The sequence below is a fragment of the Myripristis murdjan genome, chromosome 23 (genome assembly GCF_902150065.1).
Source record: "Myripristis murdjan chromosome 23, fMyrMur1.1, whole genome shotgun sequence".
In the NCBI taxonomy this organism is placed as follows: domain Eukaryota; kingdom Metazoa; phylum Chordata; class Actinopteri; order Holocentriformes; family Holocentridae; genus Myripristis; species Myripristis murdjan.
The window spans coordinates 27,722,850-27,735,349 of record NC_044002.1 but is presented as its reverse complement, the minus strand read 5'-3'; the positions used below and the strand labels follow the sequence as shown (position 1 = coordinate 27,735,349).

The following is a 12,500-nucleotide window of genomic DNA, read 5'->3' as shown; positions in this document are numbered from 1 at the left end:
TGATTGTTCCCGTCGCGGGACGGCAGAGTTTCTATTAAACGGTGCAGCCGAGCAGAACGGTAACGGCTTTTTAAAAATGCCACATCGCTCACAGATGAAGCAGCTGGTTGGTTTCCTGCTGCAGGAAGACAGACCAGACAAACGAACGAGAGCAGGACGCCGAAGCAGCCAGAGCAAAACACTTTAGACCAAACACAGGAACCAAAACGTGGATGAGGAACGAGTCTCTCTCAGGTTGTTCCAGATGTTCCAGATGTGGGCGTCGACAGCTGAAGGATGTGAGACAGACGTTTGATTCAGAAACACCTGATCTGACAAGAAAACTGAACCCCTTAACGCTCACTTCACACAGATACAGTATATGATATAGTTTTTTTCAGCTGCTGTGAGGCTTCAGGGCTGCTCTCCCTCACGTTGCACCTAAAAGGAGCCTCATTTACTGTGTTTCTACTCCAAATCCACCTGATAATCTCACAAATTAAAGGTCTGCGTTTATGTTCAAGTTGCTCGGTGACGGTTGCAGGCCACTATAGGAAAGAAAGAGGAAAGACAAAATACTGTTTGACACATGAAGTCCAGCAGAACAGAGGTGCAAATAAAGAAACCGCCTTGTTCAGTGCGGCAGATTAAAGGGACGGTGGAGGATAATTCTTCAGCCCGCTGGGATTATAATTAAATCGACTGTTCAGGTGTTGGAGTTCCGACTGGTTTGTAGTCACAAATGAAAACACAAATGAAAACCTAACCACATCTGGCAGACAGACTGATCATTGTTTTTCTTGTGCATCGACTTCTGAACTGAAGGAAGAAATAAACCAAATTAAATTTTAAGCTGAGTGTTTTTTTATCCACTTAGAACAGATCCGCCCGTTATTATCTGCTTTTCTGTCTTCTCTCCGTGTTGGATTTTGTGACCAGAGCCTTTTAAATGTTTTACTCTGAGAGGATCCAATTTATTTATGACTCACTTGAACTTTTGGTCGAAATTCTTATCCTCCCGTGTATTAAATATGAAAAAGTGAGAGGCTGAAAGTGAGGAGCTCCGGCTGCAGGAGAGATTCATAGCCGAGCTGATCCTGCTTCCTCTGCCGGTCCAGACATTTCAGCTCCTCAAAAACTGAACTGGGAGCCCGACGGTGAATTAAATAAAAAGGGGAGAGTGGAGTTCAACATGAGCCGGCAGCGCTGAGGTGAAGGTTTAGATCCGGCTCGTCTTCAAAGAGAGTCCGACCCAGACGCTCGTTACTCAACACTCAATAAATATTGATGCCATTTGCCACATGCCAACAATTTCCTGCTCGTTCTCTCGAACCGCAGATGAACCTGTCCGCAGTCTGATTTTACACTCAGTATGCATTATTTTTTAAAAATACTGAAAACGATACATATTTTTTTATTCATTTGTCTTTGTTTCTGTCTACGTTACAGCTGTTATTTTGAGATCACATGAGACTTTCACAAAATTATATTTACTTTACTGCCCCATCTCCCAGTTTCTCTACAGTGAACAATACAGTATAATCAAGTCAAATCCAACTGAACCTAACCTGATCAAATCCGATCTGTATTTTGAACAGGGTATTAATATTAATAACTTGTCTAATATTAATAAACAGCTGATTTTCACTCACCATGTTCCACTTAGGGAAGAGGAAGTCTGTCCCGACGTACTCGAAAAAATGAGCGAAACCTTCCTTTAACCAAACATCTTCCCACCAAACCGGAGTCACCAGATCCCCGAACCACTGGAGAGAGAGAGAGAGAGAGACATGAGGGGCATTAAAGTGAGATAGAGAGTAAAACACTGCGGGATGAAACCTGCTGTCAGCTGTTGTTGTTGTTGTGTGGATTTTCCCTTTCAATCTGTCAGCCAACAGATTTCTTTTTTTTTTTACAGCGACAACAAACAGTTTCACTACTTTCATCCAAGTTTCAGTGTGAAGGAAATGCAGAAGGCTGCAGTTTATACACATCTATCTCCTCAAACTGTGTGTGTGTGTGTGTGTGTGTGTGTGTGTGTGAGAGAGAGAGAGAGAGAGAGAGAGAGAGAGAGAGTATCTATACGTATTTTGGCAATGTTTCTTGCTTTCAGAGACAGTCGGCAGAAAAATGTCCTTCAAGCGATCAAAGTCTTTTTTAAGTGTTGGTGCTAGTGTGTGTGTGTGTGTGTGTGTGTGTGTGTGTGTGTGTGTGTGTGTTTCCTTCTGCCTACTCAGCTTTAGTTGGTAAGCCCTGGCTGTTTGAGGCCCTGCAGTGTGAACCGGGCTGATGTGAGGGTCAAACTGAGGAAAATAATCCAGCTTTAGTTGTGGCTGTAACATCTTCAGGTCGGCAGCAGGAAACACCATGGCTGCCCCACCCCACGTGTCCCTCTATGCAGACGATTCATTTCTTAATGTTGCCAGCTTTGTTCTGTCTGTCACGTCTCTTTTGAAGGTGTAAAGATAATTTGTTCAGGTTATGAAGTGAAAATACAACAGTGACAGTCCCTTATCTGGACAGTAATGGACATAATATAAACTCAGCATCACTACATGTCATCCAGCTGTTGTTCCTCCTCCAGGGTTCAGCTTCTCACACTCGTGTCCTGACTGCCTCCAGAAACTGAGGTGATGGTCATTTTCTTGGAGCTGAATGTGTTGAAAACTAAGAAGTTAATCACCGACTTTAAGAAACAATCATGATGCCAAAGCACGGTCTGTTCACGGGCAGGAAGTTGAGATTATCTGGATTTTACACCGGATTACACTGAATCTTGTTAATCCTGGTCAACAAAGAATTCACCCTTTGAGGAAACTTTTCAGGTCACATTTCATCAGTCGTTTATTAACACACTTTTCGCTTTTTCTTTAATCTGCTGGTCGCCTGTAACGTACAGGAACAGTCTAAACAATATCATAACAAATAAATAATAAACAATATTGTTCAAGTCTGATCAAAGATTATTGTTGGAGCCTTCCCAGCATGCACTGGGTAAGATTCAAATACAAAGAAATCAGTGAAACTTGTTTTGATATGTTAATTTGTGTCAAGATGCTCAGATTTTAATCAGCTTTACTTTTCTTACATTAACTTACTTTTTCAAACAGTTTCTTTTCTTTTACTTTACCTTAACTTAAACTTTTACTTACTTTACATTTATCTGCTTTCACTTTGCTACCACAGCAGTGGTACTCGACATATTTTACTTAATGCAGTGCATTCTGGTCTATTGAGGCTGGTACATTGCATTCTTGCATATCTGACTCATGTAATGGTTTATGTTGAATTATTAACGGACTGAATCAAAGAAAGAGATTCTTCTTGGCAGTAAAATCAAAGTTTAGTTTTAAGGTCTTTGATTCTTCAGCTCTTCAGAAAAAAAAGCTACAGCTCAGCTGCTGCTTCATAAAACATGTCAGTTTATTATTTTCCTCCATTTTCATGAGAACGTTCTCCATTCAGCTGCTTGTAAATGGGTCAGTGACTTTCATTTCTAAATTAAATTAAATCAGTCATCAATATTTCACATGGATTTAAAAAGAAATCAGAATTTATTGAAGATTGCAGAAAAATAATTCACTTTTTTACTGTAGAGATTTTTAACCTGACAGTACAGAAGCTGAGTGCTCTGGTCATTATGACGTCCAGTTATGATGATGATGATGATGATAATTATTATTATTATTAATAATAATAATAATATTACACAAACCCTTAGTTTGCTCTTAGCCCTCAGTCTTTTTGAATGTCCAGTCAGACATTGGCTAAATAAAAACCTACAGGTGCGGGGCCTGCTTCATCAAAAGTCATGTGATCAGTGGGTTTTGTTGACATGCAGCTGCTCCCTCTGAGCTTCCTGTTCGCAGTTTGACTCAAATTTTGACTCTTGTCAGCTCGTGAAAGCGTAGCCACTGTCAGCCAATCACGTGTCTTTCTGCCACATTGCCGCCACTTTCGCCGCCGTGTCCGAGCGCGGGAAGCGTCACATGACCCTCGGTCACATGACCTACAGGTCATCAGCTCCACCTGAGGGGAGGGCTGGACTTCTCATTTAGCCCCTCCCCTCAGGCGATCTGATTGGTCAGCCTGTAGAGTGACATCAGCATGAATCTGTTGCAGTCAGAGCATGGAAGCAGCAGGGGGCGCTGCCTTGCTCCAGGGAACCTCAGCAGCACTTTACTGAGCAGACAACAGAGAGAAAACTGCCTTCAGTATCTGGGTCAACCAGAGAGAGAGAGAGAGAGAGAAAGAGAGAGAGAGAGAGAGAGAGAGAGGGAGAAAGAGACTCAGTGCTACAAGGATGAGATTCCACCTTCCTTCCCTTCTTCCCTCCTTCCCTCCTTCCCTCCTTCCTTCATCTAACTCTCCAGAAGAAAGCGGAGATGTTTCTTTGATCGCTCTTCATCCTCCTCATCCTCCCCCAACCCAAACTGATAAATATTCATCCTCTGTGTTTGTTTTACCAGTAAAAAAGAAAAAAAAAAAAAAAAAAAAAAAAAAAAAAAAAAAATATATATATATATATATATATATATATATATATATATATGTATATATCTTCCCTCGTTCAGCTGATAACGAGCAGAGAGAGAGAGAGCGTCTGCTTGCTGCTGCCTGCTGATTGGTTGATTCACAAATCAGCTGTTCTGTTTGTATTGATGGTGATCACTACACTCCTAACCACAGTACTACTACAGTTTTACTTTTATGGTCCTGCTGTGGTACTACAGTGCTAACCATAATACCCATGTTTTACTGTAGTACTGTAGTGTAGTACTGCAGTGTGATACTGTAGTGTGGTACTGTACTGTAGTACTGTAATGTAGTACGGTAGTGTAGTACTGTAATGTAGTACGGTAGTGTAGTACTGTACTGTAGTACTGTAGTGTAGTACTGTAATGTAGTACGGTAGTGTAGTACTGTACTGTAGTACTGTAGTGTAGTACTGTACTGTAGTACTGTAGTGTAGTACTGTAATGTAGTACGGTAGTGTAGTACTGTACTGTAGTACTGTAGTGTAGTACTGTACTGTAGTACTGTAATGTAGTACTGTAGTGTAGTACTGTAGTGTAGTACTGTAGTGTAGTACTGTAGGAAACAGCAGTAAAACTGTTTGCTTGCTGTAGAGAAGTGGAGGTTACTTTGGGCCATGAGGAGCTGCTGCTGGCACATTCAGACAAACACAACACAAACCACCAGACAGAACATACTGCTAACAAGAAGAACAGGGAGAAGGAGAAGGAGAAGGAGAAGAAGAAGAGGGGGGAGAAGAAGAAGAGGAGGAGAGAGAAGAAGGAGAAGAAGAAGGAGAAGGAGAAGAAGAAGGAGAAGGAGAAGGAGAAGGAGTGGCGAGGACGAGTGCAGAGAGAATCTCAGATTTAATCTCTGAGCTTGTTAAAGGATCAGAAACTCTGAGACGTGAGGCTGCAGTCAGACTGTCACTGTGTGTGTGTGTGTGTGTGTGTGTGTGTGTGTGTGTGTGTGTGTGTGTGTGTGTGTGTGTGTGGTTAAACTGCTCTATAAAACTGTCTGGCAAAACCAATCTGTCACAACCACAAAACCTTTGATTCACAACAGCGCTACACAGCTGTGTGTGTGTGTGTGTGTGTGTGTGTGTGTGTGTGTGTGTGTCGCTGGATTCTGTCAATTACATAGCAACAAAAGCAAAAGGAACAAAGCCGAAGCGCTCAGCCTGAAGGGCTGGTTCAGTGTTTCGAGACACTTGCAGGTTTGATTTTTATGTTTTATTGTTTTTTGTTTTTTTTTTCAATATGATTTTTATTGTTTTTGTCAGTTTCAGTTTTATTGTTTTTGTCAGTTTTATTGTTTTTGTCAGTTTTGCATGCCGACCAGCATTTTAAATCATTTCCACTGGGGAGGCTGTTTGTGAAGGTGGGGAAGTCAGATTATAATCCCACTAATTTACACATTGGCACAGTCGGCGATTTTTTCCCAGCATTCCTTGCGGCTCTTGGCAGCTGCAACTGTGTTGCTTTTTGCTTATATTATTGATTAATATTCTTTGTATTTATTAATGATTACTGTCTGCTCCTCCGTTGTAAAGTATGCGGCTCGGGTGGATTTTTCCTTGTCTGTGATTGGTCGTCTGCAGCAAACTCCGCCCTCTTTATGTGAGCGCACAGATCAGGATTGGAAAAGCCTGGGTTCAGTTAGCGAGCTGAAGCTTCATGGGACTGAACATCTGGAGTGAGGATGTCTGGTTAAGAGAAGCCAGATAACGAAGAGAAACCTGGGGATGTTAATCCAGCTGCAGGGGACAGGGCCCAGATGTTGGACACCGTCTCCACCTCTGGATGTCCAGTGGTTCAGCTCCTATGGGTAGCATCTCCTGTTAGCTTAGCATAAAGACTTGAAGTCTATGGGAGTGGTTAGCCTGGCTCTCTAAATGCTGACTGATGTTCTGATGCAGACACAGTGTGAAGCGCTGGGCTGCAGATTTACTGTTTGGGTTTGTTTTGTTTTCTGATATCAGCAGAACCACGACTGTGGTCAATAATTTATTTATTATGACTTTAACATGACCAATTATTAATATTATTATTATTATTGTTGTTGTTGTTGTTGTTATTTTATTATTATTACCAGAGTAGAATTCCACAGTAGAACCCAGTAAACCCTCGGCCCACACTGAGTCATCACTGGGTCTGCTCCATTATGGCTGATAAATGCTAGATGTGTGTGTGTGTGTGTGTGTCTGCTGGTCTCTGGCTTGGTGACTGCAGCAGTGTCTGCAGCCTCACTAATGAGCCTGTAGCATCACACACACACACACACACACACACACACACACACACACACACACACACACACACACACAGAGGATGGTAGATGTTTCTGTTTGTTTATGGTCTCTTAATTAGCCGTGGACATAAACAGGAGGCAGAATCCGCAAGAACACACACACAGACACACACACACACACACACACACACACACACACACACACAGAGCTGTATTCCTCATAATTCAGCCCTCTTGACTTCCCTAAAGAAGCAGCACCACAGCGTCCCTGTAATCGTCCTGTAATGTCCCTGTGATGCTGGTCTTTAAGGAGTGCGGCTGCAGGATCAGCGGTCTGTGTGAAATCTGTGAAAAACCAAAACCTGCGTGACCTCCTGACCCTGTGGGCTCCATGTTAATGATCCAGCAGCGTTCAGGACGTCCCGGTCCCTGCTGCTGTCTGAGCGCTGGACTAAAGGCTGTTAGCTCCAGGCTCCTGGCTCTAAAGGCTGTCCTGAGTCTCTTCATGAATCCTGGCTGTGTTTTGGGCGTAACATGCAGTGAACCAATCAGAGGCCGTCTCTCGTCCCCTCTAACAGCCAGGTGTGTCTCACCTTGGTGGGCTGCTGTTCTAATGGAGGATTCTCCAGGTAAGAAGGAAGGAGACGGAGTGAAAGCTCCCGAGCAGATCAGGACTCCATCTGAGGTGAAGCAGCGTCCCTGCCCTGTGTGTGGGACAAGCAGAGCGGACGCTCGCCGGCGCCCCCTATGGAGGCCACCATCACTGTCTGATGATGAGCTTCAGACAGCAGAGAGACCTGCACAGCTGGACACACACCTGTAAATACACACCTGGACACACACCTAGATACACACCTAGACAGACACACACCTGGACACACACCTAGATACACACCTAGACAGACACACACCTGGACAGAAGCACACCTATAGACACACCTGGACACAGCTGGATACACAGCCAGACACACACCTGGACACACACCTGGACACACAGCCGGACACACACCTGGACACACACCTGGACACACACCTGGACACACAGCCGGACACACAGCCGGACACACACCTGGACACACACCTGGACACACAACCAGACACACACCTGGACACACACCTGGACACACACCTGGACACACAGCCGGACACACACCTGGACACACACCTGGACACACACCTGGACACACAACCAGACACACAGCTTGACACACACCTGGACACACACCTGGACACACAGCCGGACACACACCTGGACACACACCTGGACACACAACCAGACACACAGCTTGACACACACCTGGACACACACCTGGACACACAGCCGGACACACAGCTTGACACACACCTGGACACACACCTGGACACAGCTGGATACACAGCCGGACACACACCTGGACACACAGCCGGACACACAGCTTGACACACACCTGGACACACACCTGGATAGTTAAATCAGCTTTTTAAATAAAGAGCTCAGTTAGGAAACAGGCAGAGAGCCACATTAAACTTCCAGGTGATGATACTGAGAATCTGAGAACTTCCTGTGAACCTGAGATTCACCTGAGGCGACTCTGTCCCCGAACGTTCCCTCATTTAAAAAACTGAAACCCTCTGTGAGGTTCTGCGGGGACGGAGCGGCGGGACGCAGTGCGACAGTCTGATGGAAAAAAAAAAAAAAAAAAAAAAAAGCGACAACTTAAAGTTCCCAGTGTGTGTGAAGGCAGCGGGACCCGGATATCAACAGGTGTGTGCCTGTAATTATCTGCAGCGCTCTTATGTAAGCGGTTATGTAACGTGTGATTACCGCTCGCTGCATGGCTAACGAGCCGCCGCGCTCGAGCTGCAGCCCAAATAAAAGAAATAAATAATAGAAAAGTGTTTTATTCCGGGGTTTGTGGAGGTTGGGAGCTGCAGGAAAAAAATCAAAGGACTCTAATCATCTGATTGTAGTTTAATTGTGTAAATGTGAAATGTGGCTTTCCATCTTATTCCAGCATGTTCTGTCTGATGGATATGGACATAAATATTATTACAGCAGAGAGAGAGCTGCTGGCAGTGAGGAGGCAAATCTGACAGATGACTTTAATATATTCTTTAACACACACACACACACACACACACACACACACACACACACACACAGGATTTGGGTTGGAAGTCTGTTGCTGAGAGATCAAACAGCAGTCGGCTTATTGTCTCGCAGTCGACCTCTTTACGGCTCAGACTGCAGCTGATCCACACACACTGACAAACGACGCTAAAATCCCAGCATGCAGTGTGTTGGCGAGGCGGCGCAGCGCGGCACGGCGGCACGGCGAGGCGGCGCGGTGAGGCGCGGTGCGACGCCGCCAGCGGCTCTGATCGCAGTCGGGACGAGGCGTTCACTGGCAACACCAACAAACCTGGCTGTTCACATCCCGTCCACACGGAAGCCAGCGGCACCCTGAGGCCGAGGTGACGTTCCCAACAAGAACCCTTACTCTGATGTTCCACCAGGGAACTCAGACACAGGAAGTGTGGAACGGAGACAGGAAGTGTGGAACATGATGTCCACTCTGAGCAGAGTCACACCATCACTGCCACCGAGGAGGACGAGGGAGCAGAGGATGAAGATGCACAGTCATGAGGATGAGGATGAAGACACATGAGGAAGAGCATGAGGATGAAGACATGAGGATGAGGATGAAGACGCATGAGGATGAGGATGAGGATGAAGACTCATGAGGATGAGGATGAAGACATGAGGATGAGGATGAAGACGCATGAGGATGAGGATGAGGATGAAGACTCATGAGGAAGAGCATGAGGATGAAGACATGAGGATGAGGATGAAGACGCATGAGGATGAGGATGAGGATGAAGACTCATGAGGATGAGGATGAAGACATGAGGATGAGGATGAAGACGCATGAGGATGAGGATGAGGATGAAGACTCATGAGGATGAGGATGAAGACATGAGGATGAGGATGAAGACACAAGAGGATGAGAATGAAGACATGAGGATGAGGATGAAGACGCATGAGGATGAGGATGAAGACATGAGGATGAGGATGAAGAAGGATGAGGATGAGGATGAAGACACATGAGGATGAGGATGAAGACGTGAGGATGAGGATGAAGACATGAGGATGAGGATGAAGACATGAGGATGAGAATGAAGACATAAGGATGAGGATGAAGACGCATGAGGATGAGGATGAAGACATGAGGATGAGGATAAAGACGCATGAGGATGAGGATGAAGATGAATGAGGATGAGGATGAAGACACTTTGCGGTCATGTTGAAGGACCTGAGTGGAAATTCAGTGAAACGAGTGAGAAGCTGCTGAAGGACGAGCTGTCATCAAGGAGACATGACAAAACTGGGAGAACACACACACACACACACACACACACACACACACACACACACACACACACACACACACACACTCAGGCGACGTAACGGCAGAATCTTTCAGTTGTGATTTTTTCCCGTGCGGCTGCTCTCTTTCTGTCTCTGCTCGTCTCCTCATCCTCACTTCCTGTCTCTCTGTGTGACCCCCCCTCCACACACACACACACACACACACACACACACACACACACACACACACACACACACACTCACACACACACACACACACACACACACACACACACACACACACACTGTTGTACTGTAGGATCGGCTTCTCTTCAGTTCTCATTGCCTGAGGAGTTTTGTGCGGTGTAGGAGGCTTCGTGTGGAGACACACACACACACACACACACACACACACTCACACACACACACACTGTGTCTCTCTCTCTCAGCAGTGTATTGTTCAGTGTGTGTCTCTCTCTGTGTTGGACCACGGTCGGGGTGTGATAGGACACAGTGGGAGAGAGGCAACACACACACACACACACACACACACACACACACACACACCCACACACACACACACACACACACACACGCCCAGACACACACCCACACAGACACACAGACACACACCCACACACACACACACACACACACAGCTGCCATGTTATGTTGAAGCGGTGTGAATCTGATCTGGTCTGAGATCAGATCGATCACACTGATCAGATATTGATCAGGTATTGATCAGACTGAGGTCCTGGGGTCACCTCAGGTCACAGTGAAGCAGCCCGGACTGCTCCTGTCCTCTTCCTGCTGTGTGTGTGTGTGTGTGTGTGTGTGTGTGTGCACATGTGTGTTCAGCCTCAGTAGCCAATCAGATCATCCGGTGGTGAAACGGCTCAGTGTGATTGGATTAACACATAAAACACGTTGTTGTGATTTAGGCACATAATTAATAATTTGATGCTAATTCTTGGATAATTTCTAGCTTTGTTCTTCATCACCTTTTCCACCATGTTTTTGAAATAAAATAAAATAAAATAAAATAAAATAAAATAGAATAAAATAGAATAAAATAAGGCAGTGTGCTGAGGTCGGAGGAGCTATCCAAAACGACGTTTAAACTCCAGTTTCAGTTTCCAGTTTCAGCTCCACGATCCTCTGTGTGGATCACACGACTTCAGACAGCCAGGCTAACCACTCCCATAGACTTCAAGTCTGTATGCTAAGCTAACAGGAAATGCTACCCATACGCACTGAACCACTGGACGTCACACACAACACCTGCTCAGTGTTAATATGTGACCTAGTTTCAGCTTTGCATTCACGTGAGTCCCAACGTTGACAGAAAGAGCAGCATTAACAGAGGAGCAGCTTGTGAACAAGCAAGGCAGGCAGCTGCTTGGGGCCCCGAGCCGATAGGGGGCCCCTGAGACTCGGGGTCGAGGGCTGTTTTTACAGAAATACACTGGTTGGAAGGGCCCCAACAGACTCTAGAATCGCCTCTGAGCATTAACACTGACTGACACTGTCCACTGAACATACGAAAGCTGAACAGCAAAATATCTTTCAAGTACCACTTAAGACTGTATTATTTAAATCTGTGAGTGGGGAACGAATGTATATACTGTATGAATGAAATAATGAATGAAATGCTGTAATAATTTAATTTTTGATGATGTTTATAATGTTGTCTACAGTGTTTTACTGCTTTTACATTGCTACTGTTATGTGATTTTTTTCTTTTCTTTCTCCAGGAACACTGGCTCGTCCTACTTTTGTGACAGCTAAACCTTAGTAACCCTTTTTAACAATGACAACAATAAACACTGGACAAAAAAGTCTGACCTAATTTTTAAATCTAAGAACTATTTTAGGATCTAAAACAGCCCCGTAACAAAGCGTCGCAGCGAGCCGACCTGGTGGCAGATCTCGTGGACGACCACCATGGTCAGCTCCATCTGGTAGGACAGCGACGACACCTCGGGGTCCAACAGGATCTTCTGCTCCACGAAGACGCTCAGGCCCCAGTTCTCCATGGCGGCGTAGGGATGCTTCGGCACCGCCAGCAGGTCTGCGGAGAACAAAAATAAAATCTTTACTTAAATGGCACTAAAACACCTAAAACATGAGATAGAAACACACAGAAACACAGCAGCAAGAGAATAAAAGCACTTCAAAGAATCAGAGTCAGAATCAGAAATACTTAACTGATCCCTAGGGGACACTGGGTAATAAAAGTACATCACATTAAAAACTAAAAATCCATGAACAGAATCAGAACAGCAAATCTGTCCTTTGTCCTCCGCCCGGAGTCTAGAACAGGTGGAGGACGCCGGCCTGAGGGTCTCAGAGCGCCAGCAGGGACATACGGGTCAGATCCACCGAGGAGTCCCAGCACGTTCTG

The 12,500-nt window shown here is 45.2% G+C and overlaps 1 protein-coding gene across 1 annotated transcript in view; it reads right to left on the bottom strand.

Moving 5' to 3' along the window:
- Nucleotides 1-12,500, bottom strand: part of trhde.2 (thyrotropin releasing hormone degrading enzyme, tandem duplicate 2) — an 87,687-nt gene that overhangs the window by 8,277 nt on the left and 66,910 nt on the right. The window contains exons 5-6 of the mRNA XM_030045633.1: nt 12,013-12,167; nt 1,632-1,745 (exon numbers count right to left, since the gene is read on the bottom strand). Coding sequence (XP_029901493.1) covers nt 1,632-1,745; nt 12,013-12,167 — 269 coding nt within the window. The remainder of the gene's footprint in view (nt 1-1,631; nt 1,746-12,012; nt 12,168-12,500) is intronic.